General features: G+C 39.2%; 1 protein-coding gene across 2 annotated transcripts; it reads right to left on the reverse strand.

The window, feature by feature from the left end:
- Positions 1–1,648: 1,648 nt before the first annotated feature.
- LOC139118584 (carotenoid-cleaving dioxygenase, mitochondrial-like) lies at positions 1,649–18,814 on the reverse strand. 2 transcript variants are annotated; one of them, XM_070681976.1, is made up of 9 exons: positions 18,255–18,814; positions 13,642–13,775; positions 9,212–9,484; positions 7,796–7,937; positions 5,608–6,053; positions 4,578–4,683; positions 4,034–4,119; positions 3,601–3,712; positions 1,649–2,868 (listed from the first exon to the last, which is right to left on the reverse strand). In XM_070681976.1, exons 1-9 carry the CDS (start codon positions 18,391–18,393, stop codon positions 2,720–2,722), a joined length of 1,587 nt encoding a protein of 528 aa, XP_070538077.1. In that variant the 5' UTR covers positions 18,394–18,814; the 3' UTR covers positions 1,649–2,719. The 2 variants fall into 2 exon arrangements, with proteins under 2 accessions (XP_070538077.1, XP_070538076.1); XM_070681975.1 differs by having other exon boundaries at positions 1,649–2,871.
- Positions 18,815–19,880: the final 1,066 nt, after the last annotated feature.

Raw genomic sequence — 19,880 nt, forward strand, 5'->3', positions numbered from 1 at the left:
ACAACTCTGAGACTGGAGCTTTGCCGTCCCAGCTGAGATAAGTAGTCTGTACACTTTTAAAGCTTGTACTCTATCCCTGACTTAGCAATTAGTTTTATTTTCGTAATAAATTTTGTTTAAACGTTAACTGCTGAGTTCACCCTTTTGTTCGTTTTCTCTGCACGTAACAGTATATATAATGATGATAATTTTGTAGTTATGTAAGTTTAGAAAAGTATATAACTTTATTACATGCCTCGTATATCGAACGTCGCACGCTCCATAGAATTCAATGGTAACTCGTTGATGACGTCGCGGGCCACATAGTCATCATTGGACTGAAAGTGAACCGGAACTATTTTCAACTTGACAACTTTTGGATGTAAAAATGTTGAAATTTCATGTTTTCCATAGGAAAGCCGATTTTAGGAAATTTTGCAGGAAAAAAATTGATAAACCGCATAACAGTAGCTTAAATATATTATTGCGCCATTCGATGATGAAAATCGATCTATTTTAACGCTTTTCGTCTAAGAAGGAAATAAAGCATTTGAGTATCATTTGCCAATAAACCTAAATATTTTGAGTGAAAACTGTGTAAGAGAGACATGTAATAAAAACATTATAGCCCAAACAAGGGACTATGTATCCTTGGGGCAGGAGACAATTTGCCCTCCTTACGTCGGGCAAATGGTCACCTACCCTCGGGCACATAGTCCCATGTTTGGGCTATAATATATATTGTAGTGAATGTACGAAGACGCTGAACGTTACGTTTGCCATCTCGTAATAAAGATTTAAAGTTGTGCTACAGTCAACATCTTGGTGTGACAGCTGCAGTTACTGAAAGCATTACGATCCAGATCGGTACCTCAACTCGTAATTCACCTAACTACAAGCGCAACATATGTGCATATCCATTTATGTAACTATTTATCTATCTCACAGTGTGCGTTCGTTCAGAATATCCGTGTTTAGTGTCAAGCTACACTGGACTGTCATACTTATCATTTCAACCTTTTGACATTGCTCCCCTCTATGTTATGCGCTTATGTTCCCTGAAGTTTTGTCGACCACGGCATTCCCCTCTCTCTACCTGTTATCCGGACAATTTCTTCCCTGACAACTGTAAAAATTGACCTTTTCTCCCGCTGATTATTTTTTAATTTGCCACCTACTGAAAATTTGCGTATGAACACCTTTTTGCACAAATAGCTCTATTGGCTGCACATGATCAAAGCCAGTCAGCAGAAGACGAGACCGTACTGTTACAGTAGCACGTGATTAATACTACTATGTATACGTCAATGTTTGACACAAAAAAAGCCTGTGGATTCCATATCTTGGTATCGATTTCATCCCGTCTACGCTCCGTAGCTTCGCTAAAGACTGGAAAGGAAAAAAAAAATCACGGGGCTGCACTGTCTCAGAGGCGTTGATCATAACCGTATTAGTTTTACCAACAGAGGCAGGCTTCAACTTTTCGAATGTAACTGTCTCCCCTCGTTATACTAGCGTACACGACAAAATGAACAGTGTACTTTGTGCAATGGCCCGACTGACACTATTCTATATGTATTGAATGGATGTACAAAATACCAAAAAATGTATCAAGATAAGCATAATAGAAATGGTAAGTAGGAAGGTAGGCATGTAATACACAAATATCTTACTCTTACAACAACTTTTATTCGTACATGTAGGCCTATATACAAAAGGCAGAAAATTTTCATAGAACCGGAAAAACATACTGTAGCCTCAGTAATTGTAGGGATTGTACATCTCGAAAGCTCGCTAGATTGCCCCAAAATTTCATATTCATTCTCCGGACGGATGGTGACATAATTTTTGAAAAAGAACATAAGATGTCAGATATAATGACTTCATGCATTTGTCGCATTTCTGTAAATTCTCGTTGACTGCTAAAAACAACGACCGACATGAGAAAATCCTTAAAATGTATTTATACGAACACAAATTTACTTTCCCAAAGTAACTTAATACCCGTTTTGTAATTTTTATTTTCATGTTCTTTTTTCGTGAATGCCGTGCTACTCAGCCCAGATCGGATTCATCGAACTGAAACTATCTTTATATTTATTACTCAGCACGGTCCCTCCTGTTGAGGGGCCTTATACTCAGTAGCAGCTTTTGTGTGAAATTCTAATACGATGGCTCATTTCTCGTGTTACACGAGAATTAATGAGATTTTGCGAAATTTAAGACTTCACTGGATATTTTACTGTCGAAACAGGACAAACGGCACGCTATCTTCAGTATTCGGAGGCTAGAAAGTTCACCTTTTATATCTGAAACAAACCATGCAAAGCTTGACTTGTTTTAGATGGCTCGCAACCAATTAAAATCTTACTCGCGAGATCTCGCACTGATCGCAAACAATGTCGTCTGCTATGTTCTTTCCTGAATCAGATGTTAAATGTTTAGGGTCGAATTTCGGCAATTTTGCTGAGCATTTCACAACGATAAGCGATTACATGTTCATTATTTTTTCCCTTAATGTAAGATGTTCAAACAATACAGGGGTATAGAACGTTCGGTTTCCAAACACGAGAGGGATTATCCATTACGAATTATGCTGTGAATGATTTCTGATACATTAGAAGTATCCGACACGAGTCTTTGCCCGACTCTGAATCTAACTCTGATCATGCTCATCTTATGCCTTACATGGGCGCAGCAACAGAAAACGGCGCGTGTTCACGCAGTCTGTAGGCGATGATCACACATTTGGTACGAAAAGTCCATGGATGCCGTACGCAATCTGTGTATCGATTTCGGCCCGTCCAATCTCCGTGAAGTCTTTCCCATTGAGAACTACCAAGAAGTTCGGTGTGTTGGGATCGCTGTTGATGACGGCGGACAGAACAACTCCTACAAAATGAGGAAAAAACCCATACAGAGTGTCAATCGTTACGGTAGAGGAACCGTGGCGATATAGACCTGATAACAAGGTGTCATTATACTTTATGGTTTGCGGTTTATTAGTATGGCTACTTATTCACAGTACTAATTTTATACAGTGATGGTACATTGTCTTATACGTCGAAAACACTATCAGTTCTCTAAGTCTATGGGGACAGAAAACATTGGATGTACTGAATTGGTTGAAGCGTCGAATTATGATCTAATTATTCTTTTAATTTTTATTGATAGAAGTGGCCATGGTTTATTCAGGAACGGAGCGTTGTCACACATCGACTGCTACTAGCTTTTAGCAATCACTCCTCAGTCATGTTTCTTTTTATTGGATAAACAAGAGATTACGTAAAAATTGATATTCAATGCCCGCAGACGGAGCTTAGAGATAGACATTTCCTTGTGAACAACCGACGCCTCTAACTACGATGGAGCCCGACCGAATTTCCAAGATGAAACAAAAGTAACTCAACAAGTGTTCAAAGTTGGCAATTTCATTCCGTACATTCAGGGGATTCTTGTAGGTCAGCGTGTCCTGACAAGTCACCAGTTATTGGTGACGACCGGAACAAATCACTATTCAGCTTCGATGGGCGAGCCTTGCAAATACTAAAGCCTCTCTTTTATTATTTGCAGTTATGACGAGGAAAACGTTTGTGATGGTAAAATCTTTTTGAGACTTACCGTCATCTTCACTTGTTGGAGACGGGGCCTCAATGAAAACTGGCTCAGACGGCAAGAAACCTTTCTCTTCCCAAACTTCGAATGTTTTGTTTACCACATCAACTTTGATAAGCTTAGACGAGTAAACAAACATACAAACATACAGAAAAGAATAGAATGGAGAAACGTGAATCAAATTGTCCTTCTACGGGAAACTTAATCATTTACAACAATGCATGAACGTGGACTCGCATCTTGCCAACATTTTACAGCAACATTTTCCTTACATTTTCTTAAATGTCTGTGAGTTTTTGAAATATTGCTCACGTCATCAGATTCACTTTGTCATTTTCCATCTACGTAGACACTAGAGGGCGCCTTGGCATCAGAGCTAATGCCGTGAGCGTGGAGAGTGTGGTGTAAACTGAGAAAACGTGTTGAGGTTTAAACTTACCCCTTGATTATTTCCCAAGATACCGTACACGTATCGATATTTTTTGCCGTTGTATCTCTCGTAGTTGATTCGTGGCGCCTCAAAGGCTAGGAGCAAAAAGAAAAAAAGAAAAGAGAAGTTAAGACCCGTTTATTCGCAGACTTAAATTCCGTGGAGCATAGACCCTAAAAACATAATCTTTTTTTCCTAGGGTGTATGGTGGAATCAAACCCGAAACCCGATTATTCCATTCGTGGTGAGATTTTCAAGATCTTCTGTTCCCCTGTACCATCGTGTGTTTATCATTTGAAAGACGATTAGGAATCGGCTACGATTAATTTTCTTTGAAGTAGCAAAAAGTAAGTCCCGTGATTGGCGATTTCGAAATCATTTTATCCGAATTGACTGGATCGCGTATGGGACATAGTTTCACCGCTGTTTCTCTTGTACGAAAAGTAGTTCATAAAAGAAGTTTGATATGTCAGAATATGAGTGGACAGAGTGAGCGCAGGATAATCGCGATATTAAAACGTGGAAGCAGATTTACAAAGCGACAGAAACACACCTTGCTCGATGATTTTCTCCGGGGTGCAGAATACAGTGTTGTCTTCTGCTAGTTCGGCTGTGCATTTTGTGTACGAAAGAGTGACAAGGTTTTTGGTCTTCGACCCCTGACATGGAAAAGAAAACATGTCTTAGAAACAAACAGAATAACAATACCGGAGTACACACCATTCATAGTTATAAACACAGGGATGGCAGCCATTTTGAATTTCATATATCGGTAAATTTCATATAATTTGTTTCTCTAGTACCAAATTTTTGGTTTTGAAAGAGACCCGTTGAAAGATGCCTTAAGGAAAAGTTTGAGCACAAGTTTATCTTTCACTGTTGCGCCTCGACTGTGAAAGACAGTACGCTGCCTTAATTAACATTTTGACCCCTTTCCCCCAAACAAGGTCTAACTTTACCATCATCATCATAGATCATAGAAAACGATGGGATTTTTCAAACCATGGTGGTGAAAGTGTCAACAGATATTCAACTCGAAGTTCTGCTGAGTGGATGTGAAATGAAAACTGCCCATGTCACATAGCTACATACAGTATAACTCCTTACGAGTCTAAGAATAGACAATTTTCCATGGTATTAGAAACGGGCGTATTCCAGCACTTTACCGAGCATGCCAAAGTGTGTCGGCTTTTGATGAGAGAGGTGGTGTGACGGTTTGACAACGGTTGCGTAGGTTCAAATGTACATATATGGATAGCGTTTACGTGTAAGGGGGAAATGTATGTATGTATGTATGTTGTATGTATGTATGTATGTATGTATGTATGTATGTATGTATGTATGTATGTATGTATGTATGTATGTATTTATATATGTATGTATGTATGTTGTATATATGTATGTATGTATGTATGTATGTATGTATGTATGTATGTATGTATGTATGTATGTATGTATGTATGTATGTATGTATGTTGTATACATGTATGTATACGAACGTGGTTACGTATGTACTAGTTAGTATGTATATATGTATGTGCGGATTTATTTTCAGAGCGGTGTGTGTAAGTTTGTACGTTTACCTTGTTCAGTGGCAGAACAAATCGCCTGCCTTCTGCTTCGTCCGCCGGAGGTAGTCCTTTCTTCAGCTCTTCGAGGTACACCCTATTTATGATTTCTTCGTTGTTGTAACAGCACATGTCCACTACGATGTGACCGTCGTCCTCGTACGCGTTGATGTGGTGGAAACAGAAAAACGCATCTGCCGTGTACACGGTTGGCAGTCGCTCGCCCGTGTGCCTGTTGACTACGTGGAAGTAGGCTTTGTTTTTAGGCCGGTACTCCATGCAGTTTGTCAACGCATTGCCGCGAATTTTGGCGGTCAGCACCTTGAGGACGTTGACGACGAGAGGCTGCTCCAGGTAGACGATGTAGTTGTCTGTCATACCGAAGCTGTGATAATAGGACGGATCTCTTCCTCTTGCCGGTATGGAACACAAGACAGACCACCTCTGCTTGTCAGATTCGCCTGAAGAAAGAAAGGAATGAAGAGAGACATAAAGAAAAAAGTAAAAAGACGTCACGGTCTTTGTTTACACTGACGGTAGATTTTTTCCGGTTTTTGATGAACTTAAAAAAATACTATGTCAGGTACATTTGCTGAATAAGGTTTTATTTCGGGGCTACACAGCTGGTTTGACAACTATACAGATATTTTGCATCAGGACGGATACAATTTACCGATCAGGCATGGTATGCTTTGAATCAGCGAAAAGCTATCTTCCAGAAATCCGATGCACCCACTACTGGCCAAGGAGGACAGTCGAATAATGGGAAAAATGGCTGTAAAATGTTACAAAGGAAAGCCAGGCCTCCTGATTTCTCAGGAATGCTGTTTAATGGATTATTTCTCGATAAAATGATTCTAAATGTTTGGTGCCGATTACATAGGCAGGGAATAATAGCAGAAGCAAGTGGGAAAAATAGAAAAGAAACTTGACGCCTTTGATTTGACGCATTTGTTCGGGGATGTCTGTAATGAGACAAACAAACTGTTTTCTAAGTGTCTTTCTGGAGGAAGGCGAGAGAGTTGATGGGGACTAGAAATAGGATGCTGCTGATTATAATTAAAAAGTCGTGATTGGAATTTATTTGACCAAAAGGTCAGACAAAAATTAAGTTATGGAAACATTTGCACACAATTACTTGCAGTATGCTCCGGGAGAGACATGTACAAAAGTGTGTGTTAAGTTGCCAGACTGATTAGTGTTAGCTCTATGTGGCAGGGCTGTGTGTTACCGGCTGTGTAGTGGGAGGCCTATGACCAGGAACACACAACCCTACCACGCACAGCTACGCCATAGCTCTGCGCGGCAGTGCTGTGCACAGTCACCTGTGGTCTATTCCGCCCTGCGTCTATTCGCCCCATAGACGTGTCTATGGGGCGCATAGACGCAGAGCGGAATGGATCACAGGTGACTGTGGTTTTGGCAGACAGAAAATCGTTCCTTCTCCACACGGTGCTGAGAGATTTGCCGTCGGTAAGCGCCCTCTCACGTTCAGAACTGTAAATGATGCAGTCTTTTGTGTGTAACATACCGTTACACAGTAAGTGAGGCTACCCACAATTCCCCTTGATTTGTACACTCAGACATTTTTTGCTAAAGGCTTTTTCAATTTTATCAGTTTCTTAACAATTTTGAACTTACAATTTAAGTTCAGGATTATTTGTTAAAACTATGTTCCAAAATTATTGATTATGTTTAAAATTCAAGAGTAAATTGAATGAGAAGTCGATGTTTGGAGGTGCTAAAAATTGCACACTTGTCAAGATAAAGTTATCAGCAACTAAGATGGTCTCATCATACCACCTGTCAGACATGCAAATTTCCTTTGTTACGAACATTAAAAAAAATCAATACCCTTTCTTTTGCCAACACAGATGCAACTTATTCCCTTAGTTTCCTTGAAAATATTGTGTATGGCTGTCAAAAATCTATGTCGACAAAATTACAAAATTGCTATCTTCTCCGCGGAAAAGGGGTTGATCTTCTCATTATTCACAGTGAGAAATCAGAAAATTATGATTATCAGAACTATGTTGCCAGAATTTTGAAATATGGACCGAGTTGTTCTGTGTACAGAAGAAATTTGCTTCAGTTCAGTGAGTGATCTCCGTGTGTACAGATCATGGAGAATTGTGGGTAGCCTCACTTACTGTGCGTCACATTCACATTCCTGACACATCTCTCTACTCGGATCAGGACCTACCTTCTCTCGGTGGCTCAATTTTTAAGATGTTGTACTTGCAAACTTTGCTGAAGGAAGATCCCATATTGAAGTGTGTTCCGTCGTTTGAGTAGTGTGGATGGGCAGTCGCCATGTTCACAGCCACATACTTGGTCATGTCCACCTACAGGAAAAGAGTGCAGTAAGCGAGCACACCTGATGTGAATGAAGATAGGCAGTAATGTATAAAGGTCATGAGGGTGGTGATGGTGAATAGCTGTCTTGAGCATCATAGAAGGGTAAGACCAGTGTAAGGAGCGTTCGGAGGACGAAGGCAGAGAATCAGTGCGACTAAATCTAAAATCATTGCAAAATGAGCTTTCTTCTGCTAGCTCCCTGTCTACGTTGCCCGGTTTTTTCTCATGTAAAACCACAGGTCGATTAGGCATTATTTGTGATGATTTTTCCTATTATTATCATAAAAAATGATTATGAATATTAATAAATTATGAATATGAATGTTACAGAATATTTAAACTTTTTTTTACAAACATACACATATACACTGTTTAGTAAACTCTCGCCGTAGACTGAACCTGGTCAATGGTGTCACTTTTATATTTTGGCATAGATTGTGAAACTATATAAGGGTTTCCAGAGGGTTGTTCACATAAGCAGGTTACGATGTGTAAAATATGATTTTATTAATCATATTCGTAATTTATTAATAATCATAATTATCACAACAATGGGGATTCCAGACGGTATTTACACAAAGTAGACGACATTGTTTGTAAAAAAGTTAAAATATTCTGTAACATTCATATTAATAATTTATTAATATTCATAATCATTTTTAAGATAATAATAGGAAATATCATCACAAATAATGCCTAATCGACCTGTGGTAAAACATGTCTAGCATCCTTTTTAGCAAATTTAGCTATGTATGTCGATTCGGTAATTTAAGATTCAGCGAATTCAAAATTTTCCCTAAATTTACCGTGGTTAGGATGTCTTTTCAGCTGAATTAAAAACTTGCTGGTTGCAATGAAAATTCGAAAACGCTAACAATGCATGCAGCTCAATCTGACCAAGTATTATACATAGTACGGTGGTCCTCTGATTGGTTGACTTGCAGTTTGTATTTCGTGCCTCGCTCGCCATCCTCGTAGCGGGCGTTCTCTTATTCGACACATGTGTTGAGACATTGACCATTTCGGTGTGGGGATGTGCAGGTGCTAATTGTCCCGTTTCATCAGTGAAAAGGCACAACACTGCAAGAAGTGCACCTGCGTATATCCTTATGAACTGACCTACGTGCATATTCATATTCTGTCAACCAATCACTGCACAGTGTAGAGTGTCGGGAACGTAACTGGGGTTTTGATTAATTGCTTTTTATCAAACACCGTTTACAAATAACCTCTCATCGAGGTATCAAAGTCAGAATCTTACCTTGTCGTCCTTTGCCGTGTCCAGTGTCTTGACGTCGACTTTCCTCATGTACTGTGTCTCCGTCATCGCGTAGAGTTCATCTCCAAGGTACATCATATTGACACCACAGTTGTCTCCCCCTTTCGGCACGGTGAAGTAGGCGGCCACTTTCTGAAACAGATTGTGGCACGGATCCGGATGGGCAATCGTGCCAAACTCAGCACAGACGATCCTGTTTGATGACATGTTCTTGTGATAATTGTCGCTTCGGAGGAATTTACTTTGGTAGGTTACCTTGAAAACGTAAGTGAACGAACAAAGGATTGTATTGTGATGGACCAATCAGAACAACACCTCTGACGTCAGTCTAGCCACAGCCAATCATTGGCCACGACAAACGTGACTCATGAGGGAAAATGCCAAGAGGGTTTAGTGAAGCGTCATTACGTATTCATGGTGACCCTGGCCAGCTGTCAATATCTTTGGGGGCTTTTGTCTTTTGGCCTGCTTTGCATATGCGTCGTTGGACACGACCTGCCAATCACCCAGGTAGTCAATTAAACTATTAATTGACTGTTTACCGACCCAATTAACACTATCCAGCAGTATCAGTCATATTTTAATCGCGTGGCCCGGGTGGGCACAACGTAGGAACGCGTGTATTTCTATGTGTACGTTTCACTTGTGGTGTTGTTTGTACCATCGTGCGTTTGAAGTCCTTGTTTCACCTACAGCATTACCTTCAAGGTGACAGGCTTACTATTAATGTTCAGTATCATTGCACCGAGTTCTGCCAACGGTGAAAACCACCTGTTTTGCCTACTAATTACTGCCCGTCGCTGCCCGTCCTGAATGTAGCCTATCTATAGCTACAGTAATCACATAAATCATTTATCAGTTTTGATATATACTCCTAAATTGTAAGTTTGATCAAAATCGAGACCACATTCAAGGGCTATGCAGACTGTCCATGTACGCACACACAGTGACAAGAAGGCGGCAAACACCTACTCACCAAGCACATCGAATCGGCGAAAAGAAGCATAAAAAAGCTAGGCTCATCGCCAAAACAAACGCGCCAAGCGCTAACAAAAACCCATACCAAGCGGCCCTTTCAGGGCCACTAAATACTCCAAAAGAGAACTACCAAAAAAATACGATAAAATGACATAGAACACACAAACACTTAAAAGAAATAACAAAAATCGTACACATAACAAACAACTGAAACACAACATTAAATACAAAATAAACAATCACAGTAACGTAACAGAAAACATGGCCGTGGAAATAAATCAGCTATTTCCAAGAAAAGCCGACAACAACATGAAATTCAACAAAACCTATCATCGCTCAAACTATGAAACTCCGAAAAATAGTACTAGGCAAAAGCCTTAAAATTCATTCGGACACCAACAAAACCAAACAGAATAAAACCACCTCTGGATTTCAACAAATGAAGTCGTATAATGTGACTACGCTACATCGTGAGACACAAACAATCGCAACACCAATTCAAAGAAAAGTCAAATTGGACTCCACGAACAACAAAAAAACAAAAACTTGAAAGCTATCTGAAGCTTCTAACTCGCACTTCTAGAGATACCCTTTCAAACAAGGAAACAAAACATGTCGCGTGCCAAAAGAATCGCGATAAACTAGCTTGCAAACAATGGACAAATTTTTGGAAAATAACCCTTCGACAAGGGTCGGTTTTTCGTTATTGTCAACACAAACGATTACGTACTCGAATGCGAAAGGCAATTACGTAACACTCAGTATTATACACAACAAGCCAGAACAAACAGTAAACAAAGTAAACGAACTATTAATTAAAATGTGCGAGAACAAGCACATCAACCAGGATACTTGTAAGTATCTTGATCCAATAAACATAAAATCCGTACCCCGCAGTGGTACTTATTGCCTAAAAATTCACAAACCTCCGCAAAAATCTAAAAGACACACCAGTCAAAACAAAATTTACCGAAGTAAAGAAATATAGAACAAACAAACCGAACCACCAAACGGACTATCACAACGTGACCAAAATTAATATACTAGTACTTGCCTCGCTAATCGGAAAGCAAGACCACTAAAATGCATTAAAATAAATTTTCACAAACACAAACTAAGGAAAGAACCTACACTGCGACTGATGAGAAACCACACTCGGGTTTCGAAACGCAAGCGTCAAAGGGCGACTCTATCAACTTTTGTAACAACATAGGTCCGGCTGCGTCTCGCCATAGGCTTTCCCCACACAAACAAAACATTACCGTACACACTAATCCAAACTTCTCTACAAATATCCAAAGCGAAACAAACATTTCATTAACACAAACAATCGGATAAGAATGTAGGAACACATTTTCGAAACGAATCAAACACAAACTCGACACAAAAACATTTAGGATAGTTAGGTGGGGAGCCTGTTTCACATTTTTTACATCTCGCTATACTGTCTATGATTCTAAAAATAAAGTCATCTGCCACTTTTTCTGTATACGCGGTTTGGCAAAGCTCATCTCTTCAATCGAAAGTCGGGCGATTTCATGGTTCTTTGGGGCACTTAAGTGTACGTCGAGCTTAAGGAATGTAGTTACATTCGCGATGTTTTATTCGAAAATTATTTATTTCTTCAAGGGCAAATGCACATAATTCATGCTGTTGGAAATACTGGCCGCTCATAAACAAGACAATAAACTCAATATATGTGCATCTTTACTTATATTGTCAAAGTACCAACGACACCCACAAAAAACCAAATGGTTCAGTCCAGGTATTTGCAAACTCTGCCATCTGACTGGTCAACAGGAAATCAACCATAGGTGTCTTTTGGCACGCGTATACGCCAGTCACCTAGGCGACGGTAATCTGCACCACTTATCACCATCGGGAAGGTACTCCTCCCCATATACCACTGGCGATCCCACCCTCAAGGCACTGCATCATTCGACCAAGCATTGTTATTGTAATTTCCTGCATAAAATTAACAGCGAGGTCAACCGGTCAAAATCTCTTGGCATTTTCTGGCATGTGGCCTAAACATTTACGTAACCAAATTGTGTTATTTTATACAAATTCTGAATGAGATCAACTTGAAAATCACAAAAGCAGGTTTTCAAAATTTTTGGATAATTGGTTGAAAAATAATGTTCTGACCAAAATAGGAAAACAGTCTCCCAATTTAATATACAAGGTTTGAAACAACTAACCAAATTGGAAAGGTATCGGACAAAACATGGAAACACACACACACAAAATTAACATGCAAACTTTGCACATATCTGATTGAAATCATCCCGCAGTGTCTTAAAACGAAACTCGAAGCTGTAGGGCAAGTGGTTCAAGAGACGATGTTCTAAACATGGAGGTTTCGTGATCAGTTCAACAAACCTGAATGAGGTCATTATTTGCCAACTACGACCGACATTTCATCCAATTCAGCCTTTGAAAATATTCGAAAACTTTGGCGTATCATTGTTTTACTTATTCATAAAGTACTGAAATCAGTTGTATGGAACGTCAACTATGCAACCTCTCCAAAACACACTCTTTACAATTCTTATATCCAGTAATGTTTCGGTAACGGTCATGAACGAAATTTCAGAAGAACCCGATCGGCAGATAGACAGATACGACATAAAGACAGGTAGACGGTGGTACGGCATCAGCCCCCGTGTGTTGATAACGGATCGAAATTATGTCTTCGTTGCATGTTTTTCGAAAACTAAACTTGATGCTTGGCATCCTGCATTATCAATCAGTGTTACTAGTATATTTGACAGTTTATTTTCTTCAATATTAGACTTTGGAGGCAGACCCCTGATATTTTCATAATTATGAAAGGCAATATGTAAACTTCTTTGAGCTTAACAAAGGCAAAATACTCAACCTTTTGCCTGTAGTACCTCTTACATCGAGATAAAAACGTCTTCCATCACACTGGCATTCTGAAATCAGTATAAGTTACTATATTTACTGTCGAACCCGCCTCTGGGGACGTCAGATGGTTGAACTCTCAAACTTGACCAGTATGTTCTATGTCTACCACTTGTATGGGCCCTTTTCGAAGCTCATGGAGTGAATAAAATTTCATCGGCATATTTGTGAAAATCGAAAATTCAGTTCCCCCCCCCCTCCATAGAGTTAACACAGGAAACCGCGGCCATTTTGAATTTCAAGTACGTGACTGTCGGAAAATATTGCAAGTAAACCATTCTCTTTTACCAAATTTTGCACGGTACACCCCGGATGTTTGACTTCAAGTTCTCTCACGGTAAGTTTCAGCAAAAGTTCGAGTCGTTTATGAGGCGCGAACTACCTTAATGAAACAGGGGACCAAAAAAAACAAACAAAACAAAAACAAAACAAATCAAACAAACAAACAAAAACAAAAAACCCAAAAGCAACGTTTAAATCGAAACGTACGCTTGTTCCATCATTACCTGTCCATTTTTGATATGATATCTGTGAATAAGAGCCATTCCATCAAAGAAATGTTTATATGTATCATTGCCTATCTCGAATAATCCAGGACCATTCCTGTACAGACTTCCCTCTATCCATGCTGGAATTTCACCTGTAAAATATTGAAATGGAAAAGTGAGGGTATTCGTAAACAAGTATATTTTGATGAATTTTAAGGCAATGGAGTTATAAAAGAATATATGTAAGATAATAATACCATATTAACGCCTCGATAACTCTCTCTCTCTCTCTCTCTCTCCCTTCTCCCTCTCTCTCTCTAAAATATAATATATATTTATATATATATAATCAGTGTTCACGGTAACTTTTCCTCCTTGCTTACGGCATAGGCATTAGTCTGCTAAAGTTGCGTAATGGCTAGTATTTAATAAATCAGAGATATCTTGATGTTTGCTAAGTGAAAGTGTACCACTATGAAATCTGCATTTCATATGAAAAGGATGACAAATTCCTGATACTTTTCTGTTCTCTCTCTATGAGAATTCAGTACGAGAAAGGAACATGCACAAATATTTCACAATATATATTTGATACAGTGACTTATTATAGAGATAGAAAAATGACAAGATATCTTTCATTCTCATTGATGCAATTATTTTCCTTCGTGTCACAGGTTTTCTGTAGAAAGCTGTTTTTTTATGAAAAGGCACTTTTTGTCATTATTAGCTGTGCTTTTATGGTTTCAATGTTACAAGAAAAGGTCCTCTCAGACACTGTACACATCAGATTTGGCTAAAAAAGCTCTCTATGGCTCCTCAGGAGATTTATTGGATGGTTGGCAAGTCTTAACACCCATCAAAGTTTTTGATTCACTGCTTTTTCCTCTTTGATATTAATGATTGACATCCATTTCTGTACAACAGTTCAGGACATCTGGTTAAGCATAGAAAGTGTGAAATACATTCACAGCTAATTCAAAATACAGCTCATTCAAAATATACTGTATTCAAACTTTAAGATTGACACTCTGAAATTCCTATCTTACAACTGACATGTCAACAATTTCATTAAAACATAGAATGACTATTTAAAATATAAATATATGTAAAATATAAAATATAATGCATATATATATATATATATATATATATATATTATATATATATATATATATATTATATATATATATATTATTAATATATAATATATATATATATAATTTATGTCCACCTTTTGTTTTACCTATGTCGCGCGCCGGGGGGGGGGGTCACCCTGTTTTCGAAATTTGGAATAGGGGGGTCAGCCACTTTTTGACGTCGGCAAAAAATAATCCACCGCCCCCCCCCCGGCCGAAGAAACTGGCCAGTCCCTAAAGTGTCCAGACTCTCTCATAGCTCCTTGAATAGGTTGTCGACAGATGCTTGTATTAAAACATTACGCAAATGCACTCCTTTGGGCATCGTGCAATGAATGTAATTTCCTACGAGGACGGACACACACATATATACACATTAACACACACACACACACACACACACACACACACACACACACACACACACACTATATATATATATATATATATATATATATATATATATATATATATATATATATATATATATATATATATATATATATATATATATATATATATGGTGTTCGCGTTTAAGCAAAAAAATGCGTATTTACGCACTGGAATTGACTCTCTACGCATTTCTTTCATTGTTATGCGTTTTCTATACGCAAAGGAAAACAGTAAAATGTTTCCGAAAGCATTCCCCGTGACTGAGCTCTTGTGACAACCAGACTAGATGAGTGCCCGCTTTACATTAAATTTGTTGCAACGTTTCTGTCAATCACTCATTTAATTTTGTGTGTGGCGTGCCGAAAAATATGAAACATCCTGATATCTCTGATATATATGCCTTGTATATTAAAGTCATGCACCTGAAGGGCATGCTAAAAAATGTCTGATATATTAAAGTAATGAGCTTGAAGAGCACGCTGAAAAATATTGAACATACAGATATCTCTGATGTATGTATGCTTGATATGTTAAAGTTGGGTGTGCTGAAAAATATGACTGATTATTGAAGTTACGCGCCCGAAGGGCGCGCCGAAAAATACAACTGAATGATGAAATTTGTGGCTGACACTAGCATTTTAGGCAATGATGAGCCTGTGTCAAAATTCAAAAACACACTGACCCCCCCTATTGGGCATTTCAAAAACATGGTGACCCCCCCTATCACCAAAGTCAAAAACAGGGTGACCCCCCATGAATCCACCGCCCCCCCAGGCTGAAGAAACTGACCAGTCCCTTAGCAAAATCCAGGGTCTCGCTCCAGGGTCCGGTGATTAACGAAGTCACAGTCCCTCCGCAGCGTGATAAACATTGTTGCGTAACCATGTCCCATTCAAGGTATAATAATTATATAAGACGTAAAACAAAAAATGATCTTCTTGGCCAAATCCTGGTTAAAGGGCAAATGTAATATTATTTGTCAAGCGTCGCTCGATTAAAAATTCATCATCGTTGAACATTAGTTGAATATCTCGATTGGTACTTGATATGAATGATTTCGATCGATCGATTGATTAATTGATAAACTGCAAGTGGCTACGAAAAGGCTTTGCTGCTCGCTACCCGACCGTTCTTTAGAGCTTGCATCCTAACGTCACCTTTACATAGGCTGTTCGTGGAGACATTCGTGAAAAAATATCTGAAGATTTAATTTTTCTTTTGACGAAGAATGACTGCTTCACGTGTGCTAAGTTATTCTACTTACGAAACGAGCAAAACGGAAGGCCGGGTCGGAAGAGAAAGCATTTCGTCAATTGAGTTTTTTTAAAACTCCCCCACCCCAATGTATTATTTTGTCATGAAAGCCTCTCCCCCCGCCCATTGTGTAATTTTGTCATGAAAGCCTCAAGAAACAAGGGACGCAAAAGAAAGAATTTTAATTACTCGTCCTAAACGGACTTCTTCTATTTACCCTTATTCTATAAATTCTTACACATACACATATATATATATATATATATATATATATATATATATATATGTATATATATATATATGTTTTAAACATGTATTAATACATACATACATACATACATACATACATACATACCTACATACATACATACCTACATACCTACATACATATATATATATATATATATATATATATATATATATATATATATATATATATATATATATATATATGTAGTGACAAATAACTTCAAGTACAAATAATTATTCAAGTTTCATACATTCTGCAATCCCAGAGAGAACGATATTTTTCTAGAGTCTTCAAAACCGACTGAGAGCGTTTGTTTAGACAGCGTAGGTTTATCAGCATTGATTGTGTACCTTTTCTGATATACAACGATAACATCACCTTCTTAAGAGTTCGCGATGTTCTAGTTGATCGTCACCAGGTCTTTGACGTATCATGGTTAATTAGTAAAAGAGTAATCACACCCTGGACACAGCGAGCGAGACAGGTTTGTGGAGAAACTGTGTCCTTGACTCCCAGCAAAATAGTAGAGCACAGTCATTTGGTATACAAGACGGACGTTTGAGCTATATTCATCCATCGATATGTGGCGCAGCTTTGACGACTTGTGTCATCGATGCATATAGTGGCGTTTTGTTCCCTTATAATACAGGGATTCGTAAACAGCGAGAAATAGATCAGCAATCCCAAGTTTAGGTATCAACTGCATAATAAATCGTGCTTTTAAGTCATGTGCACGTTATCCATTGCTTGATGCCATATCACGCCCGGGCCCACTTGGTGCAAGGCGACCCAGACACATTGTACGCGTACTCGGGGGTTAGAGCGCTCTCGACAGTGGAACTTTTCTGACCGTTTATGAATCCCTGACAGCTGCATAAATAACAGTGAAGTTTATCAAAGAGTTGCAGTCCACAGGGAGACTTTCAGGGAAGACGCTTGTGACTGACAGCTGACGTTCAAGTTGTGCTGTGTGTTACTCCATAGGTGCCTGGACTTGCCTGTGTGCCCTTCTCTCTTTGCATGTACACAGCCAAGTTCAGGCACCTGTGTGTTACTCACGAGGGTTACCCGGTCGTGATTTAAAACTCCCAAGCAAAGCGCATGAGAAGATGCGCTTGATTTAGAACGGAAGATCGCGCATGAGCCAAGGGGCCGGGGCGCCCTAACTTTCAATTGAATATCTAGTATTCGACGGATGTTTAGATACTTGTTGCCAAATTTCCACTATAGATTCAAAAGAGAAACATTTGATATTCTTGAGTTATTGATAAATTTTCTAAATTGATAGTTTTGAGATCAAGAGAATTCTTTTTTGGCCTTGTAAATTCTGCCTTGAAGGTTCGCATCTGATTCGCAATATGCATTAAACGGTGTAGGTCTATTTTGTTCTGAAAATAGAAGTGACGAAAATTTAATTATATTACAGTGACCTACACGCCGCTCTGAAAACTGAAGGTCTATTAGGGGGTCGGCTCTGATTTCGTTTACACAAACCTCTTGAAGGTTAATTATGAAGTTCGGCTCTGTGTTCGTTCACACAAACAGACCAAAAACACTTAAAAAAGCAACACCGAATACACAAAAAAACTCCCGCCTACCTCGAATTCTAGTTTTCATCGGTACTGGGTGTTCATCCTTCACCGATTTCCAGAAGACGCTCAGGTCGTACGTCTTCCCAGCGGGTTCAATAGCTTTCTTCGACTTCGAGTTTTTCTTTTTGTCTGTTGACTGCGACATTTTCTTCGAGTATTGGGGGAGCAGCTACGTTCTCGATGTAAGGAACTGTGTACGTGGAGTGAAAGTCACCTCTGGTCCAGCTAGCGTTGCTGCACTGTTGGAAATTCTAGCGGGATTTTTTGCCCGAATATATGGAGAGCGTCTCGTCTCGGGGGACTGAACCTAAAATAGCACGTCGTTGGGCGTCGAGTCCACAGTTTCTAAGCGGCTCTGATCTTGAATGCAGTGAGTCGGATTTGACGGAATTTTGAGATTATAATTTTTCGAAAGTACGCTATTATCGACTAAACGCGAATTGTCGTTCTGCAGTGTATGCTTTGTGTCACGTCAGAAGGCATAATCATATAACCGAGAAAATGAGGCCTTTGGAATAAGAGTTGCTTCCCCGGTGGGTTTCTTCTTCTCTGCCTCGAAATGCTGGTTCAGAAGCGTTTATATTAAACACGCGATTGCAGTTGCCATGGTTGCAATCTTCGATTTATTTGGCCAAACCGATGAATACCATAATCTGGATGACGCCCAGGTCTGTTTGCATCTTGAACAGTTGAAGGTGAGGTCAAAACAAAAGCGGGCTAGGAATACTTTTGATTGGCCGTATCAAGTCTCGTTGTCAGCAACAACGCCCAACACGATTATTTATCTCTAGGCACCTAGCGCACCTCGATGTGCTCGGGGCAGACGTTTTTGACCCCGTGACCGCTTGCAGTTATGGAGGCACCCCGTTCTTTCTTATGCACGACATTACAAAGATAATGTCAGCGCGCGTTTTACAGAATCACCTTCCTTATAGTTTCTCGTCTGAATCTGTCAAACTTCGCGCTCCCTTGAAAGATGATCATGCATATCATTGACTGACCTCTGCAAAGTATAGGTTTTGCGTATACTCGTATCTCAATCGTTATTTTCGGGGGTTCGCTTGAGTCTTTACAAGAGAGGGAAGTCAACCTTAATGATATATAACCGCCATATTCCTGACCAGCTGACAAAATCTATATAGTTCCTGGTGATAATTTGTGACTGACACTGAAAAGTGCAAATACAGTTCGTCACATTTTCATTTTTATGCAACTAATAAGTGGATACAAAGTGAATAATCCCCGCCAATATTTGATCATCAGCGGATAAATCTATTCGCAGCTTACCAAACTTAACGCAAGATAAGTTGGCGTTTCGTTGAAAGGTAGAAAAATAAATTTATGATTTTGATAATGATAAAGTTTGTTTTATGTGAAAACGCTATGTGTGTGCGGGCAGACTTGCAGATATCACCCCAGACGCATATTAACTCACAATGTTATTCCGTAGCAGAGCCTGACTACAAATAAATGTAAAGTGTTCATCATGGGTTTGAACCGACACGTCATAAATCCCGATGAGCCCACAGGTTATCGTAATGTTGCTTGGATAGTCGTTCGAGGCGGGCGGCCGCAGGTCGCCGTTTACTTGGAAAAAATAGTAAACGGCGACCTGCGGCCGCCCGCCTCGAA

Source organism: Ptychodera flava, chromosome 19 (genome assembly GCF_041260155.1).
Source record: "Ptychodera flava strain L36383 chromosome 19, AS_Pfla_20210202, whole genome shotgun sequence".
NCBI classification, from domain to species: domain Eukaryota; kingdom Metazoa; phylum Hemichordata; class Enteropneusta; family Ptychoderidae; genus Ptychodera; species Ptychodera flava.